The sequence below is a fragment of the Carassius auratus genome, chromosome 3 (genome assembly GCF_003368295.1).
Source record: "Carassius auratus strain Wakin chromosome 3, ASM336829v1, whole genome shotgun sequence".
Lineage (NCBI taxonomy): Eukaryota > Metazoa > Chordata > Actinopteri > Cypriniformes > Cyprinidae > Carassius > Carassius auratus.
This window is the reverse complement of record NC_039245.1, coordinates 20,668,959-20,686,263: the sequence shown is the minus strand read 5'-3', so window position 1 is coordinate 20,686,263 and position 17,305 is coordinate 20,668,959. Positions and strand designations below refer to the sequence as shown.

Here is a 17,305-nt window from a genome sequence, read left to right as displayed (position 1 = left end):
CTGTTAAAGCAAAAAAATTTCAAAAAAAAAATTTAACCTCTACAAAGTGCATGTTGGTTAAAAAATTGTGATTACAAGAATTATGCAAAAGAGTAGTGAGTGTGGAAGTATCGTTCACTGGCCATTGTGCTGAATGTCTTGTATTTGCTTTAAAATCTGTTGTTTCAGCACAAATGTTTCTAAATGTTCCTCATTTCATACACAAAAGAATAATTTTTGGCATTGAGTTCCCTTGGTACTAGACACACGTGGTTTTTGAAAAATACCACAAAGAGAAATGAAACTTGAAAAATAATGGACAAAACAGACTTTTGCATCACAGTGGTATTGTAGTGGTAGCAGACTGGTAAATTATAATAACTTTATAATTTATTATATGATATATTATATTACATCATATATTATATTACATCAGATGTTATCATTGATAATGAGTTAAGAATTAAACTACAGATGAAAACTCATCCCAAATAGACATGTATACCCCAAACATCTAATAACCTGACAGGAAATGATAACAGGAAATGACAAAAGGAAAGTGTGGCATGGAACCCCTCATATTAATTTCAGTCAGAGCATTCTCTATTTGAAAATCAGATGTAGCCACAAAATGCATGAAAACATTTATATGAATCCCATGCAGCATAATCCAGGGTCAGAAGCGAGAGATCAAAGTAAGTAATTTTTATTTTTTATTTAATTAGAGTGAACAGATTGAATGTGCATAGAAAATCAGATTCATGTTTCAGAAACATTGCTACAGAAGGCAAGGCAAGTTTATTTATATAGCACATTTCTTACACAATGGTAATTCAAAGTGCTTAACATAAAAGAAAGTAAAATAGTCATGAAGAAATAATAAAACAAAAGTAAAAACATGCAAATTTAAAACTTTGGAAATTATTTAAAAATTGACTTATTTAACATGAATTTAAACTAAACAGATGGGTTTTGAGTCTAGATGACTAGTGTTTTAACACTTCTGGTCTCTTCTGGAAGCTGATTCCAGCTGCGGGCGGCATAGTAACTAAAGGCGCACTCCCCTTGTTTTGTGTGAACCCTTGGTATTTCTAACTGACTCGATCCTAATGATCTGAGTGCTCTTTTAGGTTTATATTCAGTGAACATAGCTGCAATTTATTTCGGTCCTAGGTCACTGAGCGATTTATAGTAAAAGTACAGTATTTTAAAATCAATCCTAAATGTAACTGGAAAGTTCTTTCTCATTATTTGACTTTGTGGGAGCATAAACAGTGGGAGCATATATAAGACACATTTTATATGCTATCTATTTTTCTTTCCCTTCATATGTAACATTAAACAACATTACTCACATTTTGAAACTGAGTTCATAAAACATTTCCACTTCAAAGGTCTTCTTTTTTAAGAATAAATTAAAATTTTATCTAATGATTGTTACCTCAGCGGACTCATGACATGACCCTGTGGAACCCCACACTGTTGACAGTTTTAGGTCAACCACAATAAGCTGTGATCTCCATTAAAAAAAATGCTTTAAATATTTATGACCTTAAACTGTGTTGATTTTTTTTGAAGGATATTCATTTATGTAATTATAGTTAGTGTGTTTTCAGATAAGAAGTTTGTCGGCAATAAGAGGGATGGTGTCTATTTGGTGGTTCTTCTCTCTATTCTCCTCTTCCTGTCTCTGCTGGCTACAGCAGTGTTGGCTTGCCTGTGTGAGTGTTCTAACATTTAAATTGTGTTTGTATATGTTGTGTTTGCACTGTGTATTGGTTTCTCTATTTTATGCTTCACAGATTACACCAGTAACTCAAATCAGTTGATAGAATGTGAGCCAGTTAAAAACAACTCAAATCTAGGTTTGTAAACCACATTTTCTTATTTTATTATAAATATTTCATTTCTAATTTATTTATCATATAAATTAATTGATAAAATTGGTTGACTCTTTAAACATTTCTTCTACTATAACAAAACCGCAGAAGACAACAAGCCACTACTTTCCTGTTCTTATAAAGGTATGTCACTGCCTATCTACATAATTGGCATGTACAAGGTTTTCTCTATGTTTCAGTTAATACAGTACAGTATATGCCGTTCTACAGATCTGATCAGAGTTGGAGAGCTTTTGGCAACACTTTACAATAAGGTTCCATTAGTTAAAGTTAGTTAATGATGTATTAAAGAGTTATGGTGTATTTAAAGGGGTCATATGATGCAATTTCAATTTTTCCTTACTCTTTGGAGCGTTACAAGCTCTTGGTGTATAAAGAAGATCTGTAAAGTTGCAAAGATTAAAGTCTCAAATCCAAAGAGATATTCTTTATGAAAGTTAAGACTTGTCCACATCCTCCTAAAACACCTTTCTTAAATGCCCCCATGTCTACGTCACTGTGTGGTAAGATTCGTATAGCGCTGCCCAAATTTTCATGCAAAGAAAGAAGGCGTAACTTTAATTCTTGATGTTGTCGTCACTGCCATGTTGTGCAGATGCTGTGTGTTTCCTTGTGTCAGTGAAACTACTTTGTTTAGCCTTCCAAAAGAGGGCACAACTAGAAATCAGTCTCTAGTTCAACAAACACATACAACCACAGCAGGCATAACCTAGGCCTATCTGAAGGCAAAATATACAACCACAGTTGAGGCTTTAGGTTAAGTTAAGTTTAACTTTAGGCTAGATCAACCCTAATTCAGAATTCATAAATGTGCAGTGAACTGCTGTTAAAAATATTTAAGACCAATTTGTCTAATGCTTTCTATTTTACTAAACAAGCACATACAATAGTCTTTTTGAAAACCTCTAGCTGCCTGCACAAACCTTGATAACTACCTGAGTTTAACTCATTACATCTCTGAAAAGCAATCCTTTGCATGTCACCTTTATCATCTATAATCCCATCTGCAGTAACAGCATTCTTTTATTGCATAACAACCCTAAAACCCTGAAAAGAAAAATTGGCTGCATTAAAGGCTTGAGAAAAGCATTTCAAAGCATAAGACCAAGAGTCTGGTGATGTCTATGGGTTGCAGACTCACTGCTCTGATTGCATGCAAGGGATTTGCAATTAAATTTTAGCTTTTAATCTTTTACATTCAACTGTTCCAATACTTGTGCTCACATCAAGTAGTGGTTTAGTGGTAAGAACACAAAAAGTACTGTCCTTTTTATTTGGAGAAACATGTATGTGTCGAAAGAACTAATAATAAAATGTGACATTCTGTAGTTTTGTCGCATATTTATCTTTTAATCATATTTATATATGTCTTGACTCCACAGCAGAGAATATATATGAAGTTTTTTAGAATATATATTGAATGCATTATTCATTCTGCCATTTAATGAGAAAGCATACACGTACAGTATAATTACATTAACCCTCAATTAACAAAGAATCCTCTTTCACTTCAGGTTTGCCAGAGAAGTGGGTCCAGGACAAGGGCAGATTCTATGTTTTCTCCAATGATACAAAGGAATGGAACAGCAGCAGACAACGCTGTCAGGATCTGGGTGGAGACCTGGTCATCATCAACAGCAGTGAGGAGCAGGTGCATATAGGTGCTTTTAGTTTTAGGATTTTATTTATTTATTTTTACTGCAAATGTACTGCAACTAGAATTTACCCACTCCAGAAAGGACCTGACTCATATGTAGGCACCAAAATATCATAGAAACCTTTTTGTTGGTTTGTTTTAAATGCAAGGTTGCAAAGGTCTAAAAACTATGCAAACACTTTATCAGTCACACTGCACCACTCAGTTGCCCATTATACCAAACCTTGGGTTGCATTGTGCATAATCAATTATTAAAGTCATATTTCTGCCTTGTGTCTTTTCAGGAATTTCTTGCTCAGCAAATAGTCGATTTTAATGCATTGGTGCTACACTGGATCGGTCTGACTGACCACCAGACCGAGGGAGTATGGCTTTGGGTGGACAACAGCCTCCTAAACAACAACATCTCGTAAGTACCATTTATTTCAACATCTGATGTGCTTAGCATTGCCTCTTTGTACGATGGCAAAAGTTATATAAGGACCATATGGATTTTTGATACAGGTTATTGCCCTGACACTTGTTTTGTCCTGTCAGATGGTGGATCTACCCCCCTGACAATTATGATATGCGTGATCCCATGGGTGAAGACTGTGCTGTAATAAATGGATACCTAAAAGGAGAAAAAAGGGGAGATATTTCTTGCTTGGAAATGCAAAGAAGTATTTGTGAGGTTCCGTGTTCTTGATCAGTAGTACTACAGTTTTTACAGTGATGTCATTGATGAACAAAAGTTGGTCCCCAAAGAACCTTTCAGGAAATCTTTTTTTTAAAAGAACCATTTTTAGTGTGAAGAATATTATAATGTATTAATCTAAACAATGTATTTCCACTGTAAAGAACCTTTTGTGGAATGGAAAGTTTTGGATGTCAAAGGTTCTTTTGACACTTCATGACTTTCAATACCATTGTTATATATAATAATGTATTATATACAATACACTTAAGAAAGATTTACGTTCTTTATTTTGTAATTATTGTTAGCAGCATTGGCCACAGCACCTCCATCCCCATTATTTTGCATTGTGGAAGTAAGCTTCTGATTCATCAGCCACTATAGGTAAATAATTAGAAGAATAGCAAAGTGCTACAAACCAGTGTGTTAATAATTATGACACATAATAATTATGAAAGAATATATCAACATCAATAGCAACATCAAACATCATAACTAGTGAATGAAAGCCTCACGCATGTAGAGGCCAGTCTCCAGTTATGACTCTCAGGGTGGTTGAGATAATTGAGGAGGTGGATGTTGCATGCTTGCCAGGGTGGGCAAATGTTCATTATTGGGTGGCCCAGGACCCCTGTAAATCTTGGTCTTATAATTGATACTTACCTGATTGTATAATTTATGTCTTCTTCAGAACAGATTGGAGAAATTTACATTATGTCATTTGCTCACTAAAGAATACACTGTAGTGAATGGGCGCCATTAGATTGAGAGTCCATACAGCTGATAAAAGCATCACAATAATCCACATGTAATCCACACAACTCCAGTCCATTGGTTATGTTTTGTGAAGTGAAAAAATGTGTGTTTGCAATATGCAAACCTCTGCTCTTGGATTGTTATTTTGACAGCACCCATTTACTGTAGAGGATTCATTAGTGAGCAAGAGATGTGATGCCAAATTTCTACAAATCCATTCTGATGAAGAAACAAACCCATCTACATCTTGGGTGACCTTTAAGAAGCAGTAGGACTTTTATTTCTAATACATGTCCATGTGACGCGTCTTTGCAGGGAAATCATTGCTGATTTTGAGAAAGTAACAGCAAGAAGAAACACATTGAAATTGATATTTTAAATTAATATTTACTGAACTAGAATATGGCAATTTTATATATACTACATAATTTTTTAGAAAACAGAGTTATTTGAGGAAGACCTATGTTTACTGTAATAATCACTGATTGATTGATTGATTGATTGATTGATTGATCAGTCGTTTTAAATTTCAACTCACACTAACAGGTACCAACAGGGTAAGATAAAAGTGCAAACACATTTAAGTACAGTCTGTTTTTTTCCAGTCCTCATTAACATAAGAATGACTTGATCCAGTCTGACTTTTTTATTAATATTATTATTTTTTTATAACCGAGCAGTAGACTTGTGCCGGTATTCAATAATGCGATAAATTACGGTGATGAATATGCACGATATTGTTATTGTAGGCAGTTCTATATACCGTGAATAATTATATACTACAAATTATTCGGAATTTGGAATGCATTTTAAGACTACTTTTCCCATCAACTGTTCAAAATGAACAATGCCGCTGTATGCTGCTTGAAAGATGCATGTACGCTCTCATGTAAAAAAGCACGCATGAGAAGCACATGAGGCAACACGTGAGAGGCACGCTGTATGAAAGCAAAGACTATAATTTTTGAATGGGAAAGAATGCAACACTCAATATGGCCGCTCAATCTCAGGAAGCCCTGCCTTCTGAATGAAAGAGCCAATCGCTAATCGGTAAAGTAATTGCATCACTGCAGCTGCTGTTAGAAATCCTGGTTGCTATAGAAACAGTGAGTGTTTGGAGACTGCTCTTGGGACTGTGCATGTGGCATATCTAGCCTGATTAATAAGATTTTCATAATGCTATTTGAGCAAAAATAACAACATTTATGACACAGTTGTTGTCAGATTTCTTCTGTGATTTCAAATGTGAAATATAATCATAAGCATACTGAACAGTTTTGGAGATTGCACTTGAATGCCCGAGAAGCGTTTCGAAGATGGCCGCCGAGTGACATGAATTGTCTTGAAGGACTTTGAAGAAAGCACATTCACTCTCTGACTGCAGATGGTGCTAAACTGCAGAAAATGCAGCCATTAACCTGGAAACCCATAAATAAAGCAGCTGTGTCACTTTCTAAAACGTATTTAAATAGTGATTCAGATTTGTGGATTTGCTATGGTGGTCATTAAAGCCCAAATACTTAAATATTTAGGCTTAATAGGCTATTATTTTCAAACTTTTTTTTACATTTTAATCTGGACTACAACGTCCTCCAACCCTGCTCCTGGCGATCAACTGTCCTGCAAAGTTTAGCTCCATCCCTAATCAAACACACCCTTAATTTTTAAGTGGGCCTGAAGACCTTAAATAGTTGCTTCAGGTGTGTTTTATTAGGACTGGAGCTGAACTTTGCAGGACATTCAATCTCCAGAAGAAGTGATACCTATTGGTCTTCCTTGTGCACTTTAATCTGTGTAAAACATTTAACTTTATTTATTTTTCTGTATTGCTTTATTGTATTTAAATATTCAATTATTTTGTTTATAAGACAAAAGTTATTAAACCTGTTTGTAACAACGTACAAACTTCATAATCATCGGGAAGAAGGAGGCGGGAACCGGCAGACAATTAAATGACATTTTAATGACAAAATAAAGATAAAACAGCGCGTCAGCCCCCCACGGATGACTGACGCGCACAAATAAAAACCAAACACAACTAAAACCCAGGCCTGGTCCTCTCTCGTCCTTCACTGTCGTCACTCCTCTTTTATATCCTTCCATCTCCTCCGTGGGACAAGCAGGTGTCGCTCATTTCCAATCACTCCACTGGCCTCGCTCCTGTTCCCACGGCTCTTGGCCCCGCCCCACTCGTCACACTGTTATAATGTACTATGACCACTTTTTGGAAAATAAACTTTAATATTGTGATAATACCATATAGCATTAGCAATTAATCGCAACATGAACAATTGATACCGACATTATGTCGGCGACATATCCCCACAGAGCAGTCAAAACAAGCACAAGGCAGTAATACCTATTATCTATTTTAAAAATCTATAAAAAAATATATTAATCCCAATCACTGGCTCAATTTACCCCAAAGTATCTGGTTATAACTTTCTGAAGAAGAAGAAAAAAAAAGTCCCTCATACATATTTTGTGTTTAACTGGTATGTACAGTATACAGTGCAAAAGTCTTAGGCCACTAGTATTTTCACCAACAAAAAATGGTGAAGTCGGTCTCAGTTTGTTCTGTTTTTCTTCATGTTATTCCAGACAGACTGATGATGATGAGATCATATCAGATCAGATCTCTGTGTGGAGCACTGGCTGCAGTCAGACTCATTGTGCAAGCAAAAATCTCACTGGATTATTACAATTAAAGACAAAAATAATGTTTGGAAATGTAAACTGATATTTACTAATGACACACTACAGCAAAACATGGAAATAACTGCCTTAAAATAATTTTTGTTGGTGAAAATAGTAGTGGCCAAAGACTTTTGCACAGTACTGTATGTCTAAAGGTATTTGTGGTCTGTGAGGGCTGCTGCCTTATCACCTTCATTTCTGTATGTGTGAAATGTGAACAGCAAGAAGCTCCCCTTCAGTTCAGTAAGAGAAGGACGATAAAGTAAGCCATGTTTCTTTCCATTGTAATTGATTGCATCATTATTAAATTAGAGTGAGATCAGAGTTCAATTTCTTTAACATTTCATCAATTAGGTAAAAACATAAATAGCAAGTGTAAAAAAAAAAAAAAAAAAAAAAAAGAAATATGTATAATTTGTGTTTGAGATGATGCCCCTAACAACTAATGACCAACTGACAGGAAATGATGACAGGAAATATAACTGCTTAAGTAGTTAAACCCAGCCTCTAAGAATACTTCACCAGATCCTCTCTTAATTTCTCACATATTTGCAAAAGATGGCTGAACCTATTTATTCCAACACCATTCCAAGATCCATCTCAAAATCAGCACATAAAGCTGAAGGTAAGTGCTATTTGTTATTTATTTATTTTTTGGTAAATTGTTTCAACAGTTTCATTTCGGTTTTGAAATGTTCTTTTTTTTTTTTTTTTTTTTTTTTTTTTTTTTTTTTTTTTTAGATAGAAATTGTTTGGTCGATCATATCTGTATGGTGGTTTTTCTCTCTGTTCTCTTCCTGTCCCTGCTGGCGAATGCGGTGTTGGCTCACCTGTGTGAGTATCCTCATGTCTTATATTTACACTTTGTGGAAGTCTGTTAAATATTCAACACATTGTAATAATAATTATTATTATTATCATCATTATTGACAAACAAAATGTACATTTCTTTTCCCTCATATGCCACATAATTTAGTTTGAGGGTCAGTTATAATTAGAATACAATTGTAATATAATCATGTCCACATAACATTCACTCTAGAATCTTGAAATTATTTGTGTTTATTCCACTGTTTGTTTAATTTACCATGGATTTTATTTATTTATTCTTATTATTATTTTCTGATGAACGTTTTTCTGAAATTTATGTTCATATGGTGTCTTAATTGGAGGGAAACTCTCTAATCTGGTCTCAACTTTTCATCTCTCGTTTATTTTTTATACAGTGTTTACTACATATACAAAACGTAAGTTCAAAACAGAAGTCTTTTTAATTTGTATTTCAGATTTTAGCAATGCCATGGACTGGCAAATAAGTTGTGAACCAGTAAGGAACTGTTCAGATCAAGGTAGACAATCTCCTCATCTTCTCCATTTACGTGACAATACAGCTAGTAATACTCAATATTCATTTAGAATTTCATTTATTATTGTGTTTATTTCTATGCTAGATGTTGACCATGGTGCACAAATCAAGCCGTTCCTTCACAAGGATTTGGAAAACAGGTCCCAAGCACGCCACTGTCCTCAAAAAAGCAAGTCAATTTATTTTTAATGTCAGTATATTGAAGAGCATATATTAGAAATATTACAAACTAAGTCTCACTGCTTGTGCGCCAAACCACAGTGACATTAAACATTAAGACATTTTCATGTAAGATTTACCAGAAAAGTGGGTCCAGGACAAAGGCAGATTCTATGTTTTTTCCACTGAGGTCAAAGACTGGAACAGCAGCAGACAACGCTGTCAAGATCTGGGTGGAGACCTGGTCATCATCAACAGCATTGAGGAGCAGGTTTAGAAATACTATGTATATATATTATAAATAATATGATTATTAGAAAAATCTCATATGTGCATTGGATATAATAAATGAAGCATATTAAATTAATCTCTATTTCCTAGAAATTTCTAGCACAAAAAATCCAAGATATTGGCCCAAATACATTATATTGGATTGGTCTGACTGATAGCCACACGGAAGGTGTTTGGCTGTGGGTGGATGACACCAAGAATCATCTTAAGCAAGTATTCCTTTAAATATCTGTTGATACATGTATCAGAAGATTCTATTTGGAAGCCATTTAGATAAACTAAACATCTCGTCAATTATTGCTTCACTTATTAATTATTTAATTTTTTTTATTTGACAGTTTGTGGGCAATGCCTCCTGATGATCACAAATCAGCTGACAATCTTCTGGGTGAAGATTGTGTTGTACTGAATGGACGAATGCTTGATGCAAACTGGGGAGATGTTTTTTGCTTGAGGAAGGAGAGATGCATTTGTGAAATTCCATGTTCTTAATAAATATTTACTTGATTAAAAGTTTTTATTTGTCATTTATACATCCTTATGTAGTGAAAAGTGCTTTCTGCAAGCCCCCATATAGTAATGTACAATAAAGATTATTAGGGATAGTTCACCCAAAAATGAAAATTCTGTCTTTAATTTCTCAACCTCACCTTTGTTCATCTTCGGAACACAAATGAAGATATTTCTGATGAAATCCAGGAGCTTGATAGCCCGTTCAACCTTAATTTTATCTGTAAATGTATTTCTACGGTGCCCGGGAGATGACATGGTGGGTTCATTTAGTTTTGTCATGGCCATGACTTCATTACTCTCATGAACGTGATATGTCATGGCCACGAAATATTAATTTGTGGTAATGTCATAATGTTTTGTTTCAACAAGATCATTTTGTCGAAGGAACAACATCCTTCTGCCTTTCCATTGATGTATGGTTTATTAGGATCAGACAATATTTGGCTGAGATACAACTATTTGAAATCTGGAATCTGAGAGTGCAAAAAAGAGAGAAAATCGCCTTTTAAATTGTAAAATGAATTCTTAGCAATGTATATTATAAACAAAAATTACGTTTTGATATATTAACAGTAGGAAATGTACTAAATATCTTCATGATCTTTCCTTAATATCCTAATGATTTTTGGCATAAAATAAAAATCTAGAATTTTGAGCCATACAATGTTTTTTTTTGCCTATTGCTAAAATTGGTCTCATATTATTATGTTCCCATGAGTTATTATTTTGTGGCAACAAAACTAAGTGAACTGACCATGCCATCTCCTGGGAACCGTATATTTCAACATATCACATTTGTTATTTCTGATATCTCAAATTGGCCTTACTACGATCACATTCATGATATCAGAAATGGACATTGTCACTAGTAACAATAAAAACAAACAAAAGTTATTGCTATCGAAAATTTTTATTATCAGATCAGTTGTTGATATCAAACATAGCCATTTGCACAAGTAACAATGCAATTACTGATATAAAAAAATCAAGGATTTTACTAGTAAGAATTGTATTTCTGTACAATTAGAATTTCAACTAGAAGAAATCAATACTTGATATCAACAATTGAATTTGAATTGCAGCATATGGTTATTGAATTAGTGAAAATACTATTACAGATATAAAGAATTATAGTTTTTACTAGTTGCAATGTAATTGTTGATATCAAGAATTTGTATTTCTGCAAGTGATGATGTCTGAAAAATTGGGCAGCATCATGACTAATAATGCTGACAGGAAATGACATTCGGCTTGCATGAGCGTGTCTGTTCAGTGTGTCTTCACAGACAGTGTGACACCTGTTTAGTGTCACACTCACAGTTCAGAGCACTTCACCCCCTTTCTGCTGCACACTTAATAATGGCCAAACGTGACATGTCTGATCATGTTTATGACAACACCAACTGGATGAAAAAGGATTCATTTGGAAGTAAGTGCTTGATTATTGATCTCCTTGATAATAATTAATTACACATTTAGGTTTAAAAATGTTTACAAGTGTGTAGCACATTCTTGACCTCCAACTGAGGTTAAAGATAAAGCTACGACTGTGGCTGCTAAACGTTTGTATTGGTTTTAGATATACAACCTATATATGTTAACTTTTTATCAGCATTTTTTCTTTTCTTTATACAACCGTTTAAAACCCACACAAAAAAAAGTTGGAGAACTGTGTAGGAGTTTTGTTGGTGCAAAGTTCACGTACATTTTTAATCTAATAAATTAAAGTAATTTAGAATTTTCTTAAGTATTCGTTTTAAACTGTAGTTTTCTTCTGTAGTTAGGAAACCTGTCAAAGAGAAGCAATGTAGATCTCTCTGTGCCAAGGTTCTTGCTGTTCTCCTCATCCTGTCTCTGCTGATTAATGGAGTGCTGGCATACTTGTGTGAGTATACTCGCCAACCAGCTGCATACTGTGGTATATTTACATTTGCTTTTCCATTTTTTTGTTTCATTTTGTTTCACCTGCCTTTTGCAGGTGTCACTAAATACAACAATGTGCTGTTGCATTGCGAGCCAGGAACAAACTGCTCAAATTCAGGTAAATCATTTACATCTATTTGCTCAAATTTGATGTGGAAAATAAACTGACAGTATCTTTGTTTTTCTCAATTCCTCACACCTTTGTTCAGACCATGATCAAAGTAGTCCAGGCTGCACATATGATGAGAACTGGAGGTCAATAAACTACTGCCCAGGTTAAACTATGTTTGGTTTTTTCAGTCTTGAGTGCTTGAGTCTGTGGTTTTGCAGACATTTTGTCTGAGCCTTTGCCATATTTCTGTTCTTGTGTTTTTAACAGTGAGTCATAACAAAATATCTTAGAAACACATTTATGCATGTAAGAGTGCAAGCACAACAGGGTTTCAGCTTTTTTTCCCTCCAGCCTATAAATATGTTTCTAGCTAAACCACAAACCTGAAACAGACACACAAGAGTGTTTCCTCTTTATAAACATTAAAAAAACTTTCTCTGTAGATTTGCCAGAGCAGTGGTATAAGGGCAATGGCATATTTTACGTTTTCTCCAATCACAACAAGACCTGGAACTCCAGCAGAAGGTATTGTCAGGATCTGGGTGGAGATCTGGTCATTATCAACAACACAGAGGAGAAGGTGTGTAACTTTGTGTTCTGCAATGATTTAAAAGAGAAAGGACTGTAAGAGAAGTGGGTCCAGGTGTGAAAACCCACAGGGTGTGTTCACAAATACAGTGTTGAGACCAGGGTACATATATTTATGTTAGTAAAGCCATGCGCAAATGATTTTTGTAATACAGATTTCAAACCATAAATAGCATTATGAATAAAACTAATGTTTCTAAAAGAGGAGCAAACATGAGAGAAGTGGGTTTCACATTTTGTTCTTATAGATGTTCTCAATAAGCCGTACATAAAAGCTTGCATATTAAAGACTTCACTGAAGATTACGAATTAAAACATGCTTTTAAAAGAGGAACAAACATGAGAGAAGTGGGTCCAGGGGTGAAAACCCACAGGGTGTGTTCACAAATACAGTGTTGAGAGCAGGGTACATATTCTTAGAATAGATATTTCTGTTAGTAAAGCCATGCCCAAATCATTTTTGTAATACAGATTTCAAATTATAAATCGTCCCCTTGGAATTATAAGGTTCTATCTGCGTTCTGAGTAGTTTTGAGATATTGAGCTTTAAAGTTTTTGTGTTCCATAGACTTCTGCAGATAGAACCTTTTTGTTTTTTCAATAAAAAATCCCAAAATGTACACAACTTAAAATAAAACATCAGATAATATAAATTAATTGTCACAGAATAAGAATATGTGAATAACTCAATTTTGTAAAAAATGTCAGATAGAACCTTATAATTCCAAGGGGACAAAATAGCATTATGAATAAAACTAATGTTTCTTAAATAGGAGCAAACATGAAAGAAGTGGGTTTCACATTTTGTTCTTATAATAGATGTTTTCAATAAGCCGTACATAAAAGCTTGCATATTAAAGATTTCACTGAACTGAAATATGAGAGAAGTGTCTGAAGAATAGTCTGATTAGATTTTAGATTTGTTCTTATAATAAACTTTTTAATTGATAAAGCCATGCAGAAATAATCATGAATTAATACAGAAGAGAATAAATGCAATTTATGGTGTTTGTGATGCAGGAATTTCTTGCTCAGAGACTATGTGTCGCTGGTGAATCTGATCTCTACTGGGCTGGGAACTGGCCAGACCTGAATACCAAAGCCAACTGTGCTGTTCTTAAAGGAAATACACAAGAACACATTCAATGCTCAAGAAAAGAGAAGAGCATTTGTGAGATCCCATGCATGTAGATTACTTCTTTTTTAACAGTTGACTTTTTGTTTTATTTCACTGTGCACTCGTGTAAATATAAGAGGTTGCTATATTTTATACATTTCTTGTTTACCTGTTTCATATTTCTGTACTATGCCATGTTTGATATAGGAATTTTCCGAAATATCATACTTTTTATAGTTTTCCATATGTTTTTCATATTATCATATTTTAAAAATGTGTTAAGAACTATGAAGTCCCAATAAATGCAGTGTGTGTATATAAATAAATAAATATATATATAGATGTATCTTATTAATGAATTTTGTAGATAAAAGATCTAGCAGAGGAAGTGCATCTGGACACTTGACCATGTATGAATGTCTTTGCAGCACGGTTTGTGAACATTAAGGTTCATTAAACAATATATTAGCATTAGTAAGTCAAGTGAATAGATTCTCTTTTTTAATTTGTAATTGTAATTAACCACATGTAAAGCCTATCTCATTACAGTAAGTCTTTTATCATGTTGTTACATATCTGTGCACAGTTAATACACTAGTTCACAATAAATCATTGCCAAAGGATTTTGTAGCCAATGCAAACTATTAACAAACAACAACTTATGAAAATAAAAGGCATGTAAACTATCACAAAATGTTTGAAAATATACCCCACACCACTAAAAACCAGCTGACTGGAAATTTTGCAGATGCTGTTATTTGGTCAGTGTGGTTAAACGAACCCCACAGAAACGTGTCTTTCTTCATGAGTATTTTGTTACAAGGCTTCAGTTCTCTCTTATTACTGCGATAAAACAATCTCTCTTCAGAAAAAAGATGGCTGAAAATATTTATTTAAACTATTTATCAGACACCAATCTGACATCAGCGGATAAAGATGAGAGTAAGTGTGTTTCTTGCCCTTACTAACGGATTTTATAGAATATTGCCTTAACATAATCTTGCCCAAAGATGCTCACAGCATTAAAACACTTAAATCAAGTTTTCAGTGTTTAATGTTTTGATTTTCCTTACTTTCTCCTGCAATTATACTGCATTTCAGTGCCTCTAATTTTCCTTTGTCAATTATTTGTTACAAAGCCAAATTAAGGTTTGGACTAAAACTGTTTAAATTCTGCATTATCTTTGCACAATTTAGAAGAAATATAAAATGTAATTCTGAATCGTATATATATTATTACATACATATTAAATATATTGCATGTGTAAAAGTGCTTATATTTGTTTATGCAGGGCACTGTTGTGAACCAATGCTGAGGAAATTCTCTGTTCTCCTCTTCCTGTCTCTGTTAGTGAATGCAGTGTTGGCATACCTGTGTGAGTGCTATTTGCTGATGTAAAATTCCTAACTTCACTTGCTTCGCGTTGTTCACTCGCTTGAAGGGGTGAAACGGATCGTAGAATTCATTTTTGTTTAGACATGATTTTAAAAGCAATCCCAGATTTTTCTAAAGGGGTCTTAGACATTTGGACCCATTGTACATGTATTAAATATCAGCATTTGCATATTAGATTTTTTTTTTTTCACTATACTTTAATACTTAACGCATCACACCAAAAATGCAAATCAGTATTGTGAACCAAGAAGGAATTGCTTAAATTCAGGTAAATAATAATTTCTCCTCATCCAAAGCTGTACACCTTAATTGCCTTACCAGTTTTGCTCTTTCCACAGGCTTGCGTTTAGATTCTCAACCAATAAAGAAAATACATTCCATGATTATTAAAAACCACAGTCTACCAAACTACTGCTCAGGTACAGTCATGTGTTCATAAATAAGAAAAGCATCTCCATATGAAAATGGGCAGAGCGTCCATACTTGTTATTTGTATATTTCTTAGTAACATAATTTATTGAATAAAGCAGAAGTACACAAGATTAAATACAGTTATGCACAGATATTTCATTTCTTCTCACCTATCTGGTTTCAATTATGAGCTTAACCACATACCAAGATTTTCTTTTTTTTTTTTTTTTCGCTTCCTGTGCATTTCTATACTTTTATGAGCGAAACTGTCTACACAGATTTACAAGAGAAGTGGATCAGAGCACAGGGCAGATTCTATGTTTTATCCACTGATGTCATGGACTGGAACAGCAGCAGACAGCGCTGTCAGGATCTGGGTGGAGACCTGGTGATCATCAACAATGAAGATGAACAGGTACAGATTAGGAGCGGTGGGATGATGACAGAGATAAAGAGACACTCATAGTCTACAGTATAAAAGTAATACATTTTGGATTTCATTGGATTTCATTTTTCTGTGTTGTAGGATTTTCTGTCTAAAAGAGTAAATGGTATCAGTGACTATCACTGGATTGGCCTGACCGACAGCCAGACGGAGGGCATGTGGCTTTGGGTGGACAACAACCCCTTAAACGCCAGCCTCTTGCAAGTATCTTTTTAAAATCCTGTCAGGACATTATTAAAATTCTTAAAATCTGTAAGAATGAGTGGTAAATAACAAATCACTGATGGTTTTTTTTTTTTTTTTTTTTTTTTTTTTTTTACAGTTGTTGTTCCCCATAATTTTGTTCTTGATCTCACATTTGTAATTAATGATTATTATAGATGGGAGTCTCCCCCAGATGACTGGAAGAGTGAAAATCCTTTGCATGGTGAAGACTGTGTCATCTTAAAGGGCGAAAGATGGGGGGATGTCTCTTGTTTGAGGAAAGAGAAGAGGATCTGTGAGATTCCATGCTCAGTGACACAGATCTAAAATAAGCAGTTAGATCACTTTTATTGATTGTATTTAGATTGTATTGATTTGTCCTTAAACTTTAAACCTGTTGTGATTTCCGTCGAATGAGTTGTAATCATGTATCATGCATGTATGTTATATTTGTAAACAAAGTCACAAATGTACACCTTGTGTACTGTTTACAACAAGATTGTTGCATTCCATTCTATTTTATATTCAATTTTTTTATTAATACTATTCCAGACATGTTTTCTTAAAAAGCCAAAAATGATTTAAATATTTCCCTGTCATTTGCATGCAACATCCCAGAATAAAGAATTCATACAATAAGCTTCCGACAATAGCAATCAGAAATGCTGACATACTCTGAGGAAGGCTGGAGGCCAAAGGTTTTTATTTACTTATAACATTTTAAAGCTTCAGATAATAGCAATCAGAAATGCTAATACTCTGATTAGGGCTGGAGGCCAAAGGTTTTTGTTTATTTATATACTTATTTTTATTTTAACAATTTTAGTCCTTGATGAGGTCAGAGGAGAATGGGCAGACTGGTAAAAGATGATAGAAAGGCAACAGTAACTCAAATAACCACACGTTACAACCAAGGTATGCAGAATACCATCTGTTAACGCATAACACGTCGAACCCTGAAGAAGATGGGCTACAGCAGCTGAAGACACTGGGAGCCGCTCCTGTCAGCTAAAAACAGGAAACAGAGGCTACAATTAGCACAGGCTCACCAAAATGTGATTTTTTTTTTTTTTTAGAATATAGGTATCTTGGATCACCTCCGCTACAAATGCTA

The 17,305-nt window shown here is 34.3% G+C and overlaps 3 protein-coding genes across 13 annotated transcripts; all 3 read left to right on the top strand.

Annotated features, from left to right (window-relative positions):
• The first annotated feature begins 534 nt into the window (after positions 1-534).
• On the top strand, positions 535-10,069 carry LOC113050337 (C-type lectin domain family 17, member A-like). 11 transcript variants are annotated; one of them, XM_026213214.1, is made up of 12 exons: positions 535-674; positions 1,581-1,700; positions 1,782-1,844; positions 1,968-2,003; positions 3,395-3,531; positions 3,822-3,946; positions 8,225-8,291; positions 8,408-8,500; positions 8,953-9,015; positions 9,118-9,201; positions 9,326-9,462; positions 9,573-9,584. In XM_026213214.1, exons 1-9 carry the CDS (start codon positions 611-613, stop codon positions 8,980-8,982), a joined length of 735 nt encoding a protein of 244 aa, XP_026068999.1. In that variant the 5' UTR covers positions 535-610; the 3' UTR covers positions 8,983-9,015; positions 9,118-9,201; positions 9,326-9,462; positions 9,573-9,584. The 11 variants fall into 11 exon arrangements, with proteins under 11 accessions (XP_026068999.1, XP_026069008.1, XP_026069016.1 ...); XM_026213223.1 differs by having other exon boundaries at positions 9,118-9,477; positions 9,573-9,688; XM_026213231.1 differs by having other exon boundaries at positions 1,596-1,700; positions 9,118-9,462.
• Positions 10,070-11,241: 1,172 nt separating this feature from the next.
• Positions 11,242-14,209, top strand: LOC113050385 (killer cell lectin-like receptor subfamily G member 1). Its single transcript, XM_026213308.1, has 6 exons — positions 11,242-11,424; positions 11,776-11,880; positions 11,974-12,036; positions 12,128-12,193; positions 12,474-12,610; positions 13,639-14,209. The coding sequence occupies exons 1-6, from the start codon at positions 11,355-11,357 to the stop codon at positions 13,807-13,809; spliced, it is 612 nt and encodes a 203-aa protein (XP_026069093.1). The 5' UTR covers positions 11,242-11,354; the 3' UTR covers positions 13,810-14,209.
• Positions 14,210-14,350: 141 nt separating this feature from the next.
• Positions 14,351-17,078, top strand: LOC113050416 (C-type lectin domain family 4 member E). The gene is made up of 6 exons (XM_026213353.1): positions 14,351-14,677; positions 15,028-15,111; positions 15,470-15,550; positions 15,821-15,957; positions 16,069-16,187; positions 16,368-17,078. The coding sequence occupies exons 1-6, from the start codon at positions 14,611-14,613 to the stop codon at positions 16,516-16,518; spliced, it is 639 nt and encodes a 212-aa protein (XP_026069138.1). The 5' UTR covers positions 14,351-14,610; the 3' UTR covers positions 16,519-17,078.
• The last annotated feature ends 227 nt before the right edge of the window (positions 17,079-17,305 follow it).

Coding starts and splice junctions, on each gene's coding strand:
- LOC113050337 (XM_026213223.1), top strand. CDS start 611: ATGCATGAAAACATTTATATGAATCCCATGCAGCATAATCCAGGGTCA. Junction 1,845..1,967: donor TAAAAACAACTCAAATCTAG/GTTTGTAAACCA, acceptor ACAAAACCGCAG/AAGACAACAAGCCACTACTT. Junction 8,501..8,952: donor TGCGGTGTTGGCTCACCTGT/GTGAGTATCCTC, acceptor TTTGTATTTCAG/ATTTTAGCAATGCCATGGAC.
- LOC113050416 (XM_026213353.1), top strand. CDS start 14,611: ATGGCTGAAAATATTTATTTAAACTATTTATCAGACACCAATCTGACA. Junction 15,958..16,068: donor TCAACAATGAAGATGAACAG/GTACAGATTAGG, acceptor TCTGTGTTGTAG/GATTTTCTGTCTAAAAGAGT. Junction 16,188..16,367: donor CCCTTAAACGCCAGCCTCTT/GCAAGTATCTTT, acceptor TGATTATTATAG/ATGGGAGTCTCCCCCAGATG.
- LOC113050385 (XM_026213308.1), top strand. CDS start 11,355: ATGGCCAAACGTGACATGTCTGATCATGTTTATGACAACACCAACTGG. Junction 11,425..11,775: donor GAAAAAGGATTCATTTGGAA/GTAAGTGCTTGA, acceptor TTTCTTCTGTAG/TTAGGAAACCTGTCAAAGAG. Junction 12,037..12,127: donor AACAAACTGCTCAAATTCAG/GTAAATCATTTA, acceptor ACCTTTGTTCAG/ACCATGATCAAAGTAGTCCA.